At 25.5% G+C, this 17,344-nt stretch overlaps 1 protein-coding gene across 1 annotated transcript in view; it reads left to right on the top strand.

Moving 5' to 3' along the window:
- Positions 1 to 15,163, top strand: part of LOC135927426 (rabphilin-1-like) — a 90,876-nt gene extending 75,713 nt beyond the window's left edge. Inside the window, exons 7-12 of the mRNA XM_065463404.1 lie at positions 10,249 to 10,393; positions 11,138 to 11,275; positions 11,705 to 11,861; positions 12,293 to 12,462; positions 12,813 to 12,924; positions 14,331 to 15,163. Of these exons, the coding sequence (XP_065319476.1) occupies positions 10,249 to 10,393; positions 11,138 to 11,275; positions 11,705 to 11,861; positions 12,293 to 12,462; positions 12,813 to 12,924; positions 14,331 to 14,638 (1,030 nt within the window). The 3' untranslated portion in view covers positions 14,639 to 15,163. The remainder of the gene's footprint in view (positions 1 to 10,248; positions 10,394 to 11,137; positions 11,276 to 11,704; positions 11,862 to 12,292; positions 12,463 to 12,812; positions 12,925 to 14,330) is intronic.
- The last annotated feature ends 2,181 nt before the right edge of the window (positions 15,164 to 17,344 follow it).

A 17,344-nucleotide genomic window follows, 5' to 3' on the forward strand; every position in this document is an offset into this window, starting at 1 on the left:
CACCCAATTAATTTATAAAAGTAAACATAAAAATGGGAGAATATATTAAAAAAAGCAGCTCGCCCCCTATTTCATAATATACATTATTTCTAAGTTACACGTAATGAAGTATAGGATTCGGTTAATTGACCGTTGTATGACCAGTCAAATAGGATCAAATAAGGTTAAATATATGGTCAAATTCAAAGAAATGTTTTTAAGTCAATATTAAATTTATTTTGCATATAATAGAAAGATGGATCTATAGTAATTAATTTTATAATATTTTTTAAATTCATTGCCACTCAATAACTAATGTGTAGCTCTCAGTACCAGAGTTTTTTTCTGATTCAGATTCAATATTATCATTTTCTTTAATATTTCATAACCAATTTTCTTGTTGTCGAGATCTTCAATCTATTTATGGTTTAGCAAGAATATTAACCCATTTCGACCAATTTCTTTCTGAAGAAGAAGTGGAACTAGGTATTGTTAGTAAAATGTCACTTCTCTTAATGGGCATGGTGGGCAAAGCCAATTCCATAACTTGAGGCAGGGATCTGATTGATTATTTTCTGTGATAGCTACTGCTTTCTAAATCATTTGTTACTAAGCATGCCGCTTTTACTTCTAAAATTGATGATAACACTTGAAATATTTTGATCATCATCAACCAAAATGCTTAATTCTTGTGTTATATAAACATACTTCATTAAATTCACTATTAGTAAGATGCCTCCTTAATAATGAAGGCTGAATAAATAAGCAGCATTATGATCACATATATTAATTTAAATCGGTCTTTTAATTTTTTCTTCAGATTTTTGAGAGTATTTGACGATATTTGACTAGTTCAAATACTACTCCACTCAATTGGCCTACTTGCCAAACCTGATATATACTACTAGATTGTAGTGTTGTTAAAAAGGTCGATTTTTAAAAATGGCTAACACGATATTTTAACCAAAAATATTACGCAAGGCTGGAGATTTTGCTCCCAGATAGTAGAATGACTTGATCATCTATTAACAAAATTTGGAAGCTTGCTTAATTTTTTTGGCTTAAATATTGGATTGGCCGTTTTTAAATCGAGCCGTTTAACAACACTAATATATTGGCGACTCATTAATTATATGTAGGGGAGACGAGGGCTATTTCGGATATGTAATTCGGACATCCTTCTTATTTAAAACTATTTGACTTAGAGACTTAAAATTTATAACTATAAAATAGGTTTCCATAAAAAAATCATGTGTAAAAAAAATTTAATTTGGGGACCCTTTGGAAAAATTTCAATGCAAAAAACCTCTTTTAATGACTAAAAGTAAAAAAAAAATAGATTTTTTTTGTTTAAAATTAATTCATCTAAGTTCCTTACATTAAAATTGAAATTGTGAACAAATTTTAACCCTTAACAAATATAAAATAAAATTTCAAAATTTTTTGAACAAGAATTTATTTGATACTGATTGCATTTATGTAGATACTGTCTCAGGGGATATTCCGGACTGGGTAATTGCCGGACACCATAAATGTTTTTATCCTTCATTCATTTTTTTTAAAATAATTTTTAAATGTATTCAAAATGTCACTATTTTATTCCCCTTTATAAAAATAAAGCTTAATCTTTCATATTAAGCTTTACCAAATTTGCTAAACAAAAATAATAATAAATTTATATGATTAATTTCTATATTAGCAAATATAACATTCAATATTTAATAAGTTGGTATTTAGATTAATGAAAAAAGTTATGTGAATAAATTTAAAACTTAGAAGATTTTCTAAATATATGTTATAACAAATTTACTCAATAGATTTAAAATTAAAACCAAGATAAAAAAATATAATGAATCTTTCATATTTTAAATCTTTACCAAATTTGCTAAGCAAAAATCATGATAAATTTTTATGTTTAATTTCTATACTAGCAAATATAATTTTCAAATAATTTTGGTATTTTAGATAGAAAAATATAGATTAAATTTAAAACCTTTGAAGATTTTCTAAATATATATGTTAGAACAAATTTATTTAATAGATTTATAATATAAAAATTATAAAAATGATCATAATAACCAGGAATGGTTAGAATGTAGAGTATAAAAGATGGGCACACGAGTTATGTGCTAATTATGATGATTTTTATAGTAGAATTTGTAAACTTTAGTTTTCATAAAATATTTAAATTCATTAATAAAGTTTGCCAATAATTTCTCGATTTTTAAATCTTTCTATTAAAATAAAGCTAATATACATTTATTTGTAAATAACCCGGGTTGTGTGCAAGGATACCCTGGGCTTTCTCGTTAGATTCGTTATGAGAAAAAAAAATACTTGAGGCAAAAATTATATAGCATAATGAAATTATAGCCTAGATAACTATGAAGTCTCTTTTTTTATTGGTAAAGTAAAATGAAAAGAATATCCTTAAATAAAGTTATTTTTGATCTTGTGGTCACCTCAATATTTGGAAAAAGTTCCTATAATATTTTGAAGAGTAATCTATGTTTCTGAAAAGAAGATATCGAGCGCTACAGCTCGATTGCTTTTTAAAAGTCCGAATAGTGATTTTTAGATTAAAAAAAATAAGAATTAAGCGGGTTTTAAAGAAATCTTCACCTTATGTCATAATTTATATTTAAAAAAATCCAAAAAAAAGGTGTCCAAAAGACTGATTTTCTGAATAGAATTCAGAATTAACTAAAATTAAAAAAAATTAAGACGCAGTCTACCATAAATTTACAAAAAAAACGAATAAATTAAGGCGAATGATAGTAAGTGTAATTTATAGCAATTGCATGTGATTTCACAGTTCTTCATAAGGATGTAAATAATCTTTAGGGCCCTGAGGTATGGTATAAACCCTACATCTTGTAGAAATGAAAGCTCCTTCACTATTTCTCTCCACTTTATGTTATTCATGCTATCTCTTTTATCTAATTTCTATTTCTTCATATTGGCTCTAACTTTATGGCTCCATTGAAGTTTTGGCCTTCCTCTTTTACGTTTGTCCATCATTTCCAATCTCTTAACCTTATTTCCTATTTAGTTCATAGGCCTTCTCATTTGCACATACCTCCTAAGTCTGTTCATCATCATCTTAGTCTTACTTCCTAATATTCTTGTACTTCACACTTTATCCTTTCTTGATACCCCAGCAGTCGTCCTCACCATTCTCATCTCCATATTTTCTATACTTCTCACGTCTGATTATTTGGTTGGCCATGTCCTTTAGGGGTTATTTTCAGCCATTTAAAAAGTTTTTGGGATATGAGATTTTAATATACATGTCAAATGTTAATTTAAAGAATATAGAAGTACATGTTATTAACAATTTTTTTTTAAAAAATTTAATTTTTCACAAAAATACTTCTGTGAGCTTACATCGTGGTTATACAGTTTATAAATATTCTTTTGAAATATAATTACAAGCTATATCTTTTATTATCATTATATTATTAACGCCATCAAGACTTAATCTTATTAAATAGAAATTATTATATATTTAATAAATTCTTATTATAATATATTATATAAATTCTTATTATAATATATTATATAAATTCTTATTATAATATATTATATAAATTCTTATTATAATATATTATATAAGTAATGTAATAAGCAAAAATAAATTTTATAACATATCCCTTCCCTTTAGAGAATAAAGAAAAAAAATAACCTTATTTTCATTAGAGTAATAGATGATTTATTATTAAATAAATAAATTAAATGTTTTTAAAAAATTGTAAAAATGGCCTTTAAACTAATCGTCATCAAGGGATACATATTTTTATAAAGAAAATTTTGAACCAACAAATTTTAGGGATTACTTGAAAAATTAAAATGCTGATTAGAAATTTTTGCCCTTACAAACTGTTATTAATAAAACTGGATTTGAGCCAATTTTAAAAAACGGCTAGCTCAATATTATAGCCAGAAAAATATTGTCTAAACTTCAAAATCATACTATTAGATATCCAAACCTTGTGTTATCTATGATCTATCAAAAATCCTTTTATAATGAGGACAAAGTCCATAAAAATCCATTTTAGAAAGCAATAAAAATGTTATATTTAATTAATGAAGCAATATTTGATCTATGCCTAGATGGACTATAAATTTCTAAAATTAATATTATCGTAATTCTATGTATGATTTTATTAAGGTTATTTTGAGTCATTCCATATAAGACTTTAATTATTAATTAGAGATATAATTTGTTGTTTTGCTTTGAGTAAGCTTTCATAAGAGATATGGTAATGTTAATAATGGCTATGTCAAAGTTAAACTAAAGCAAACATTCCAAAATTTTATATCGATTTTAATTAATTTTTATCTAAATAATCTTATCTTATCATTATTATTTTGTTAAATGTATGATAGATTATATGATGGTCAGTACGAGTATGCAATATTCGCTTTAAGAAAAGTTGACTGGAGATAATGCTATATCATTTTCTAATAACCTTAATGGTTCAAAAAATTTTAACATCGATTTTTTTAAAATATGGGCAATTAATTGTTTTACCAACAAAGAGCTATACGATTTTTTTTTCCAAAAAATAGCATTATTTGACCATATACTCAAGGTGAGGAACGTTTATTCTATGAATCATATCTGGCAATTGTAAATATAAAAGAATAAAAAGAAAAGGGAGGTTGGTGGGAACATTTGAATCTAACAATTTATTCCAAGGAGATTTCATAAATTTCTAATCATTTTATGATTTTCTTCATAGAACAAAAACTATTATGTCTTAAATAATTCAGTCAATATGTAAGATTTTTTTTTAAAATTATCTTTTTCAATTTAAAAAGAAAGAAGGAAAATTATGACTTTTAGAGCCTTTACACTTTGTAGTGATCAATAATAGTTTATTTTTTTTAAAAAAAATATCTTGATATTATGAAAAATTTTTTGATTTCTCGTTTACTGGTTCAAAAAAAAATCGCATTATAGGCGACCCCTAGTCTATGTCAGACCTTAGATCCAATAGAATTAGAAGAATGGGAATTCATCAAAATAAGGAAATGGATCAGTTTGACATGTTTTATTAAATAGATTTTTCGAGGATAATTTTTTTTATTACATTTTTCATTATATAAGTAGTATTATATTATAGATACTAGTGTTGTTAAACGGCTTGATTTGAGCCGATTTTTAAAAACGGTTAACTCAATATATTTTTAAAAAAATATTACGCAAGCCTGAATATTTTTTTCATTACATGGCATGGCACAAATGTTTGGATATATTATCGAAATCTCGAGGCTAAGGCAATATTTTTCTAAAATATTGAATTAGCCGTTTTTAAAAACCGGCTCAAAACGAGCCGTTTAACAACACTAATTGATACCCAACTCAAGAAATCCTACATCCAAGGAAATTTTTTAATTGGATGAAATATATTTAAAATTAAACATAGGATTAAAGGTTAGAGAGATATTGGTTATCCTGTATTTCACAGTTAGCGCCAATTAGCGTCGAAGTATAACTGAATTGCAGCATATTTTGTATGTTTCGCGGTGGAATTCGAACTAACTGTGAAATGCAGGGTTTAAGGTGTGCGATATGGGTTAGGGTTAAATATATATATAATAAAAATATTTCTTAATATTTTTAATTTATTTTATAACTAGTCAAATCTGACGTCATATGATTAAAAATAAATTCTTTGAGGCCGACCATAATCGTATCGTATATATTCACATTGTGTAATCTGTAAAATTCTAATTTTAGGCGAATGTTTTTAGTTGAATAAATTATTTTTTTTAGATGTTATCATCAACATTTTCATGAAACATTTTGTAATATTTTAATTTATTTTTTTTTAAAAAAAATACTCATATTAGTTTAATTATTCCAAAAAAAAATCTATAATATTTACATTTTTAATACTAATTTAGAGGCAGAAATGGTTATAAGGATAATAAAATTAAACTATGGCTCATTAAGATAAACCCCGTTATAAAAAAAATCGGCAGTAAATATTTTATCTGCCAAAATAAAATGAATCTATATAATAATATTAGTCTATCCTCATAATAAACAAAATATTTCTAGTATAATCATGAACCATTGAACCTATAAGGATTCATTAGATGGGGTTCCATTGGCTCTTTGTTACTCAACATTATATCTTAATGAGATTCCAGTGTCTTTGCAACTCACAAAAAAAAGTAGAAAGTTGAATAATGCAGAATTTAGCCACCTGGAAATTTTTTTAGGTAATATAAATTTTAAAAATAAATAAGTAACTTTTCCCCTTGCTTTCGCATTATAAATCCTTCGTAAATAATCCAAAATATTTTTCAGTTAGATTTAAAACATTTTCCCCCTTTTGGCGCATTTTTAAAATTTTTGATATCCTAAAAAACGTTAATTTGGACATAATATTAAAGATTAAAATTATCAATTAAATATTCTTTCAAAATATATCATATAATTTGCCACTTTTATTTAATAACATATTTTGTAACATTATAAACTAGGAACCAAGAATGAACCGCTAAACCTTTATAAACCTTTATAAACCTTTATAAATATCTGAACCTTAACAGAACCGATATAATTATTTTTTGAAGGAGTAAAAAGAATCTTTATAAAAAAGTTAAACTGGGTTTATTGGTTTAAACCAAAATAAAATAAATATTTTTATATTTTTTTAACATTCTTTTCCTTGTGGTGAATTGCATATTTTATGGGTTGTTATATAATTATTAAATGATCAAAATATTTATTTAATATCCGTAAGAAGTATTTAATTTTTTCACTATGACTTAAATTGATCCACAATCTGCTTCATATAGTATTGAAGCATTCCTATCTTCTATATTTTAATATGCAAAATATCTAAATAACCAATTTTTGATTAAGTTGCATTTAATTAATCTAAAAAATCATCGGTTTTTATGTATTGAGAATCAAAAAAAATTTAAATATCCAGAATTATAGAAACTAGCTCTTATAGTGCTTATTGTTCCCGTAACACATGTTTCTGTTAAAAGGGCTTTTTCGGGGTTAAGTGTTATTTGTAAACAAATGTGAATCCACTTATATTGGAAAATACATTACTTATACGTTCAAATAATATATTTATAAATGAGTTATAATTCTTATATATTTTTTTATATATTATTCAGACACTTATAATAATAAAAATTAATTAATATCATCTATTTTATAAATAAACAATATATTAACTTAAGTGATGGCAAAAATTAAAGTAAATTATATTCAAAATTAAAATTTATAAGGTGACTGTAACGAACCTTTATAAACCGTTAGTACATATCTAAGTAAAGTATTAGTTGCTTGTAAAGGGAAATTATCAGGTCCGCCTCAGAGGAAATTTATTTTTTTGCTAGTACGGTCCAGTTTCAATTTTTCACTAAGGTAACCCTGCCTAGTTTTTTAATTATTTTTAAAATATAAATGCCTAAAACAAAATATATGTTGTTAAACCAAAATAAACAACTATTTATAATCTTGGAAAGTGGTAAAAAAAATTACAAACATTATAATTTATGGGTTACCATTTCTATGAAATATCAGAATTCTTCAAATATATATGTTGTATTCCATAGTAAATCAACCAAAAAAGTCGATTCTCAACCCGACCTCCTTCAATTTTTTTAAAAATTTGTATGTTGGTAGTATATACACTAACTAATAAAAATGTAAAATTTTACTTTTCAAATCGGCTTACTTCATGAGATATGGCCATCTTTAGAAACGCGAAAATTCCAAAATACAGTATATTTAATTTTAAATATCTCAAAAAGTAATTAAGCTGAAGGCATGATTTAAATTTTATTAAATAGCTCTAAAATAGCCCTTTAATATGATATAAAAATTATTTTATTAATAAAAAGTCTATTACCAAAAACCGGAAATAGAAAACCGGAAATAGCTATAAAATAAAAATTGCTCTTTTTTTTCTTTCAAATTTTTTTTACAAATAGACATTATACTTCTTAATATTTGTACAAAATTTTAGATTGGGACCATTACTGGGCCAATAGTTATTACGTTTTAAATATAAATAGCATGGCTTAAATCCTAAATTATACCAAATATATAGTAATTTACGAAACAAATAAAAAGAAAATTCCTTTATGATCGGGCAGATTATATTTTTTTTATAAATGTTTCGGGCTGTGAGCCCACTAGTAAACATTATGTCATATTTAACATATAAGTTTAGCGATTTTATTTTAGAGAGAAAATATTTATAACTTTATTTAGCTAATTATTTATATTACATGAATATCAAATGGAAAATTAATATTGTTATAAACATTAAATTAAATAATATCATACATTAAATTATCTAATGAATTAGAATAACGTTTGACTTTCATTTTTTCCATTAACTTTCATTGATATAAAATTATTCATACCTGGCATAAGTCTGCTGTTTTCGTCAGAATTATAAAATTCTATTACTTTATTTGCAATGTCATCCGGAATTATTCTACTTGGTTTTATGATATTTGGGTTTGACAAAACACCCTTTTCTTCAACTAATTGTTTAGCTGTCCGGGCCATAAAATTCGTGGCTAAAAATTCCTTTTCAATTTTATCATGAGTCCAAGATTTTGGTAAAACTGTTAAAATTTGTATTTTTTCATTGCGAGAACTTGTAGCAAATTTTTCTTTCAGTTGATTTATGATTTCAACTTCATCTTTTTTTGCTTGATCCTCTAGATTTATTTTAAAAACTTTTTTAATTTTTCCCTGAATTTTCAAAAATTTATTTAAAGGATATTTTTTTTCATTTAACCTTTTCTTTTTAATAGGTGTCTTCCCTAAATGGCAAAGTTTCATTTAAAGTTGAAATTGAAGTATTAAAATCTGTATAAGAGTCGGGATTATTGCATGGTTGATCAGGTTCAGAATCGCTAAATGTTTCATTAATAGTTGAGGTAGAAGGTAAGTTAGAAATAGAAGGTAATGTGATCGGGATCGTAGAAGTAAAAGGTGAGATCAGATTTGTTGAATATTTTTTTAATTTTTTCCGGCAAGAGCTACAAATTTTTTGATTAATTGATCAGCTAGAATTCACTTCTATCATCTATTGTAAAACATTTCTAAGATCGTAACGTACTGAATGAGATTTTATTCTAAAGGGATTACAGCACTTTACTGGAATAAAAATATCTTTTCTAGACATTTAAATTTTTTTGGTAAGGAATAAAAGTAGCGATTTATAATTATTTTAAATTAAAAATAAATTGGATAATGAATACCGATAATTTAATTTTCTTAGAAAAATGGCTTTATAAAATTAATCAATATAAATGGCGGCTGTTGCTGTTGGAATTGAATTTGATTTTTATGATAATTATTTTATTTGATAATTAATTATAAGTAGATAATAATCTGTATGAAAATATATTTCTGACGATCACAAAGATAATTTTTTATCAGGCAAAAAAAATAATCTACATAATTCACTCATAGAATTGCCAGATCAAAAATCTCGAATTTAAGAAGAAATTTTTTTTGGGGGGAGGGGCGAATATAAATCTTAAGATGGGGTTCGGATTTCAGTTTTAATACTATTATTCACAAATATTATCACTTTTGTTAAAAAAATAATTACTCATTTCGTGTAATATAGAATTTAAGCCATACTATTTATATTTAAAGCGTAATAACTATTGGCCCAGTAATGGTCCCAATCTAGGATTTTGTACAAATATTAAGATGTATAATGTCTATTTGTTAAAAAATTTTGAAAGAAAAAAAAGGGCAATTTTTATTTTATAACCATTTCCGGTTTTCTATTTCCGGTTTTTGGTAATAAAATTATTTTTAATATAATAAATTTTATATCATATTAAAGGGCTATTCTAGAGTTATTTAATAAAGTTTAAATTATACCTTGAGCTTAATTACTTTTTGAGATATTTAAAATTAAATATGGTGTATTATGAACTTTTCGCGTTTCTAAAGATGGCCATATCTCATGAAGTAAGCTGAGTTGAGAATTAAAATATTATATTATTGCTAGTTAGTGTATATACTACCATCATGCAAATTTTAAAAAAAATCGAAGAGGGTCGGGTTGAATCTTCAGTTGATTTGATATGGAATACAACATATATTTATATAAAAACTTTGCCAAATTTTTTCCAGCCTGAAAGGTTTTTTTCAAACGTTACCCTATTGTAGAACTGTAAAATATATTATATTTATTATATAGTATAATATAATAATACATGATACATAACTTTCATTATTTTGTAATTGAATAGATTAAATAACAGTACCCCCAAGAAAGATAGTTTAGGGGGTAATTATTCCCAACCAAAATCTCCTCCATCAAAATTTTCGATACCCGGAAACCCGCTGACAAATTCCAATTATCAAAGCACCCTGGCGGCATCCCATTATAACCAAGTTATTACTTTTTCATCTTCTTTAAATGTCTCATATTTTATTGTCCCATCTTCAGCAAATATTATTTAATTTCATTTGATGAAGAAATCAAATACACTATTTGAAAGCTCTGGTTGATGTAATTTTCAAGTTAAGTAATGATTAATAATTTTATTTTTTAAATATTTGATTAATGCCTTCGTTATATAGCACGGAACAAATGAGTAATGCTAATTGAGAGGATCTAAAATAAATATAATATCTGCCCATAACAATTAAATTTGGCCAACAACCAATTTTCTCAAAACAACAACAATTTAATTAGTCATACTCACTTAATATATGAATTATAAATAAGGGGATTAAAAATCATTTCTGTTATTCTTTTGCTGACAATTTTAGTATATTCGTTGCTTTATATTAATGGGTTTACTTTTACTTTTACTTAAATTTTATTTTTATTTTTAACGTTTAAAATCTTTTGGCAGCGGCTATTAATTTTCAAATTTAACTCTTTGTAAGTTTGAGGAAAATTTTTTTTTATCTTTAAATTGACGGGTAAATTCTCTCTTTATTTCAATAGTTGCTGATATAATATGTTATTGTAATAGAAGTGATGTATAGTCACGCTTTATTCCCCAAACAATTGGGTAACAGTATTATTATTGACACTAAACATTTACAGAGCAAACACGAAATTTAAAGACATTATTTTTTTTGAGTTAACTTTGATATATAAAACATCTCTTTCTTTCAAAAAAAAAGTCTAAATTTAAAGAGGATAGCAATCGGTTAGCAGAATTAAACGCTTCAGGAGCCGGAGAAGAAGAGGAACAAGGGGGTTTAGGAACCATTCATTTCGGATTATCCTACGATTTTCAAAGTCAAAATTTGATAGTCAAAGTAATTTTTCATTCTTTTTCAAAAAAAAATTACAATATAAATTACGTGGTTTAAATAAAAATTCTTAATTTATCATCTTTTTTTTGAAAAAAACTTTTAAGATATATGAATAATAGAAATGCATTAATGCTTACGAATAGAATAAATTAGTGATCTACATCGTGCCTAATTTTTCAAACCCCGGGTCAGTAAGCTAGGCCCGATCCGAAAGATTTTTTTCTTATTTTTCCCGAAAAGCCAGACTTTAAAATACCGAAGGGTTCTGTCCAGAGTTTATTTAAACATAAAAAAATTTTTAAACATAGTTTTACACTTTTAACACTAAAAACGTAATCAAGTTTTTGATAACACTTTTGATTCCATAAAGTGGCTAATATGCGACTCTTTATAACATTTTTATATGATTATTATGAACTTTTTTTATTCTAGATTCTCCAAGCAAAGGCCCTGCCGGCTAAGGATATAACAGGAACCAGCGATCCTTACGCGAGATTATTTCTACTACCTGACAGAAAGAGCAAAATGGAAACCAGAGTCAAAAAGAAATGCCTCAATCCCATATGGAACGAAACATTTTTATATGAAGGTAAAGGGGCATCATAATATTAGAATTCATAGCATTTATAATAAGCTTGAATCAGCAGCGAAGTATACAAAATATCATATAAATATAATAATTTTACAAATTTTTATATATTTTGCTGCGAATTCGCGCTAACTGTGAATGCAGGGTAATAGAGTTTATAAGATCTATTATATAAGAAAAGATAAAAAATAGTGCATTCACACTTATCATAATTTTAGAGGAAATTGTTGTGATTGAAAGATTGAAACTTTATTTTACTTTAACCTTTAAAAAGAAGACTGAAAAGAAAATTGAATTTTTTCCCTTAAAATATTATTTTAGAAACTTTTGAGAAAACCGACAATTTATTCTATACTTCTAAAAGTTATAAATTTTTCATTTATTTTGAAATTTAAAAAAAAAAATCGATTTTAAAAAATAAAAAACAAAAGGCTTTCCTTATCACAAATTACAAAATCGCATCCTGAACCTACAAGTATTTGACTACGACAGATTCAGCAAGGATGATCCTATAGGGGAAATTTTCTTACCTTTAAACGAAGTGGATTTATCTCAATTTCCTCATTACTGGAAAAAGCTCATTCCTATGGATAAATCATCGGTTAAATTTTTAAAAAAAGAATAATATTTTTTGCCGAGAAGTTCAACATGTTAAATATAATTGAACCTTTTAATGTAATATTATTTTAGAACTAGATATAATAAAATATTCATTAAAAAAAAACTAGTGGTAAATTGAGATATTATTATTTCATACATTAGGAATATATAAAGGGATGGTTAAAAGGCTAAATCAGAACAAGAATAAAAATGTGTTATAATAAATTTAGAATATATTTATTATAATATATAGGCCTATTTTTAAATAAGTAAGGAATTTAGAAAGCGATATAAAATACTTTAACTGTATGCGGGTTATAAGACTAAAAGCATATATTTTATTTTATATAGAAAACAGGCGAGATTTTGATGACATTCGTATATCTTCCAGGTCCAGGTAAATTGAATATCGATGTAATCAGATGCAAAAACCTCAAAGCCACCGACATGATTGGCTCCTCGGGTAATTAAAAATCCATTTTGGACATATTATTTTTAATAAACATGCATGCATTATGGGTTCAAAGGTAGTCTCAATTTTAAATGCTTTATCGATGATAATTTAATTATATATTTTTTTTATCATTGGAAATGTATTTCGACATGTATATTTTACCCACACCATGTATTTTAGACAATTCTTCCCTGAATTTTTGAACTATTTATTTTAGGTTTATTTTTTAATTTTTATATCTAGTAACATATGCTGTGCCAGATTCGACTTAATTTAGATACTAAATTACTTTTTAGTAAATGCTAAAAAGCTTTTAATCTAGGACACCTTATTTTGGTTTGTTTTAAGTATTTGATGACATTTCTGATATGTTATTTTGTGATAATCAATATGTATCTTAATGTTTATATAACATTGTTTAAGGCGTTATTTTTATATTGTATTTTGTTCAATTGGGACTTGAATGTTACGTTTATTTTGAGTTTAAAAGTTAATTGTTTAAAAATAAAATAATTATAAATAAAAAGAACATGTTTTATATAAAGATTAGATTGAAATTTCATAAACTTAAATATTATTATTGTGTCACCATCAATTTTATATCGAAACAGTTCCCACATATTATTGACCACAAACCCCAATGTATTGCGATTTCCCCCGATTGCAACATTTTCTTATTTTTCGTCTTTTATTATCGTTTCCTGTTATTTCTCAGGGTTCTGGACCCGAAATGGGGTTCAGTAATTTTAAACTCGTTTTAGCGGAAATTTTGATAACAGAAACTTAATCAAAGCCAATTTTATAAAAGAGATCTGAACACGCCCTCAGTTCGTATTACCCTGTTCTATTGACTCCGTTTAGTCTGTGGTTTCATAATGCCTAATCAAACAATTTTAAACTTCTTAACCCAATTTTTGGGTAATTTATTTTTTTTTCGTTTTTTGTAAAATTTTTTCATTTAATCTTTTTGGCTATATCGACATACAAGCCAGCCATATTGCTTTTCAATGTCGCGTCATTTCTATATTTAATTAATTTTTGAAAAAAGTCGCTATTTATTTGAAAAGGGTAAGCAATTTGAATAATAAAGTTATAAATTTTAAAAAAAAAATACATAAAAGTTAATAGCAAAAATTGTCTGAAATTCATGGGGTAGTTATAGGTATACTCTGCATACTGGAATAGTACATTATTTGGTCGAATTCAAATTTATTAAATTTTCAAAATCGTTTCCGGTAAATGATTTAAAATTGAGAGATTCTGAATTTCCGTGGATTCCATATGCCAGAAAAAAAACTTTATTCTTATTGGATTGAAAATTTTATTTTTCTCTTTTACATAATAAATTTAATCGATAATATTATATCTATTTTAAATGCGTGCGCGCTTTTATTGTATATCCTCCCTTAAACCAGATCCCTACATAACCCTCTGGCTCCTAGAGAACGGTAAAAAAATGGTTAAATGCAAGACTCAAACCAAATTTAACACGCTTAACCCGGTTTTTCAAGAAAGTTTTACCTTTTCCGTTCCCACCGAAAAGATACGCCATGTATCCGTACTCGTAACGGCCAAGGATTACGATAAATTTACCAGGAACGATACTATTGGTTCCTTCCTCCTTTCCTCTCGAAGTAGTCCTATGGAGATGAAACATTGGAAAGATATGCTACTCAACCCCGGAAAACCCGTGACACAATGGCACTTTTTTAAGAAAACTTGAAGCAAAACATTACCGCGTTAAGGAAAAAAAAAATTTTTCCACCCCAGTTTATGTAATTATTCTTTTAATGCATAGAACATAAGTTATATATTTTTTTTCTTTGCCAAGTAAAATAGGAGGATAATCTTTTTTTTTTGTGAAAATTCAAAGAATTGTTATATACCAAAGATGAAAATTAAAGTGCATTATTTATACATAAAAACACATTCACTTATGTACCTCATTCATGATCATTTTATCGATTTAAATATTTTAAATTATTTTAGTCATAATTTTAAATCATATTTTAAAAAAAGAATTAGTATAATTAACTCAAAGAATATCATAAAAGCAATATAATTTATTCCTTAAAAAAAACTTCTCAAAAAATATTATGAAAAAACCAGAAAAAACATATTATTTTTTAACGGCAAGCAAAAAATTAATGGTAGGATAGCGGAAAATTACAAGATTATTTAAAAAAAATAATACAATATAACATAATTTTTCATCTGAAACTTTATTTTAGAGAACATTAAATATTTTGTCTAACGTTTACTGGGACATTTGATTTCTTTTGAAAATGTCCTCTTATATTTATAATAAAACCAAAATTTACACAAGAAATTTAGGTTATTTAGCATTCTCTTCTCTAGAGCCTAATGTTTTCTTAAACTATCTTCCATTTCTCCTAATTATGAGCACCCTAAGCAGCTATTCCTTTTTTTTGAAAATAAATGCTAAATTTGGTGATAAAATTACTCATCTAATAATTTAGAATTAAAAACTTAGTGTGATAGATGTTTATTTTTTTTTGTGCCTTTAAGACATCCTCAAAAAAATATTTAAAAAGTATGCCCTATTCCACCCATTTCTTTCTCTTTTTCTTTCACTTGAAAGGGTAGTTTAATAAATTATAATTTTTGCAAAATACTCTAATCTTACGTGATATTACATAGTCAAATGCTGAATATATTTATTATAATTGTTAAGGTATATTTAAAATAAATAACAAAAAAATATATGTATATATATTATAAAATTATAATAATTATTGTAAAAATATGTATACAAAAAATTACGCGTATAAATTAACAACAATGAGGTAACGGAAGTGTTGAAAATATTTTCAAAAAAAATTAATAATCTCTTGAATATATTCCCAATGGCTTGCGTAAGAGAGAAAATATGATGGGTTATCTCCTCTCCTTACGTATATTTTTTTTATTACAAATACCACTCTACTCCATATTTAGAAAATTTCACATGCGCCAATGTATATCCAGCAGAATAAATTATTTTTAAATATTTTTCTTAGGTTTTAGTTGATATCTATTGCCAAATATTACATTCTATAAAATCTACTCAATTATAACCCTAAAAGTTATATTATATACTAACATCTAACCCTATTCCGCTGCTCAATCTCGGCATATAATATACACCAAATTGTCATAATATGTTTTTAACGGTTATAAATGTGTTTTTTTTATATATTAGATATATACACTTTAAATATATATTATTATATAATACATCAAGACTTAATATTTTTTGATATTTATGAAACACCACTCCAAAATATAATAGTTTAAATTACCTTATAAGAGGGATTTTAAAAAAAAACAAATAACAATCGTATCCTGCTATAATCATTTTCACTTATGAGATATAATCATAGTAATCTTTTAATTCCATTGAGTTTATTTGAATTAGAAATGATGAATGTTAGGTTTGAGACTTATACGGGGAACATTAGGGTAACCAGACTTACTTAACAGGCCTACTTGTTTAGTATAGTTGTCATAATCAAAGATGTGTTAGGAATTGTTACAATAGCTCGACAATAAAAATTCGGTTTTAATTAGGGTCTTTGATTATTCTAATTTTAAATATACAAATCGATTAGGACTCGCATCAAATTTTTTATTAATCTTTTAAAGTTATATTCTGGCTTCTAATATTTATGAGAGCTGATTAATCTTCTTACACTTTGATGCTAAACTTTGTGTCTGCATAGATTTCCACTTGGTGTAGCTTTTTTAACATCTTTTTTTGGCATTGATATAATAACCATAAATAAACACGTTTCTATACATCAATTTTGTTAATTTAAAAATTTATATTAAGTTAATATGAACTTTAGACAAACATTCTTCATTATCACCAATTTTATTTATATATTTTTATTTTATCACATTTTGACATTTTAAAATAATTTGTCACTTTTTTTACTGCCTTAACAAAAATAATTTAAATAAGAATTAATTATTAAAATAAATTAAAAACATTAAAGTAGAGTTTATTTTATTTATGTTTAAAATATGAAAGCTATAAATTAATTTTATTCTAAGATAAAGTGTTTCTAAATTGGAATTCGGGGACCCCAGCTAGTCACGAGAGATTTTTTTCCACTTGTGCAAAGAAGGGTTAGTTGCGAATCGGATGAAACAAATTTACTAGATAAATTTTAGGATAAATGTGAAGGTTATTTTCAAGTGTAACTTTCATATCAACAATCAAGCATTTAATCACCCCATAAGAAATTGATATAGTAACCCCCTACAAAAAAAAACAGGCAAATCCAAATTAACGAAAAAGGGGAAATTAAAATTTACAAAAAAATAAGAGAAATTTTAATCAAAATTAGCACACCCCCTATCCCTTTACATTTCTTTTTCCCCTTATCCCTTTTATTATAATGGCAATGACGTCTTCACAACTCAC

This window comes from Gordionus sp. m RMFG-2023, chromosome 3 (assembly GCF_954871325.1).
Source record: "Gordionus sp. m RMFG-2023 chromosome 3, tfGorSpeb1-WG-v2, whole genome shotgun sequence".
NCBI classification, from domain to species: Eukaryota; Metazoa; Nematomorpha; class Gordioida; order Chordodea; family Parachordodidae; genus Gordionus; species Gordionus sp. m RMFG-2023.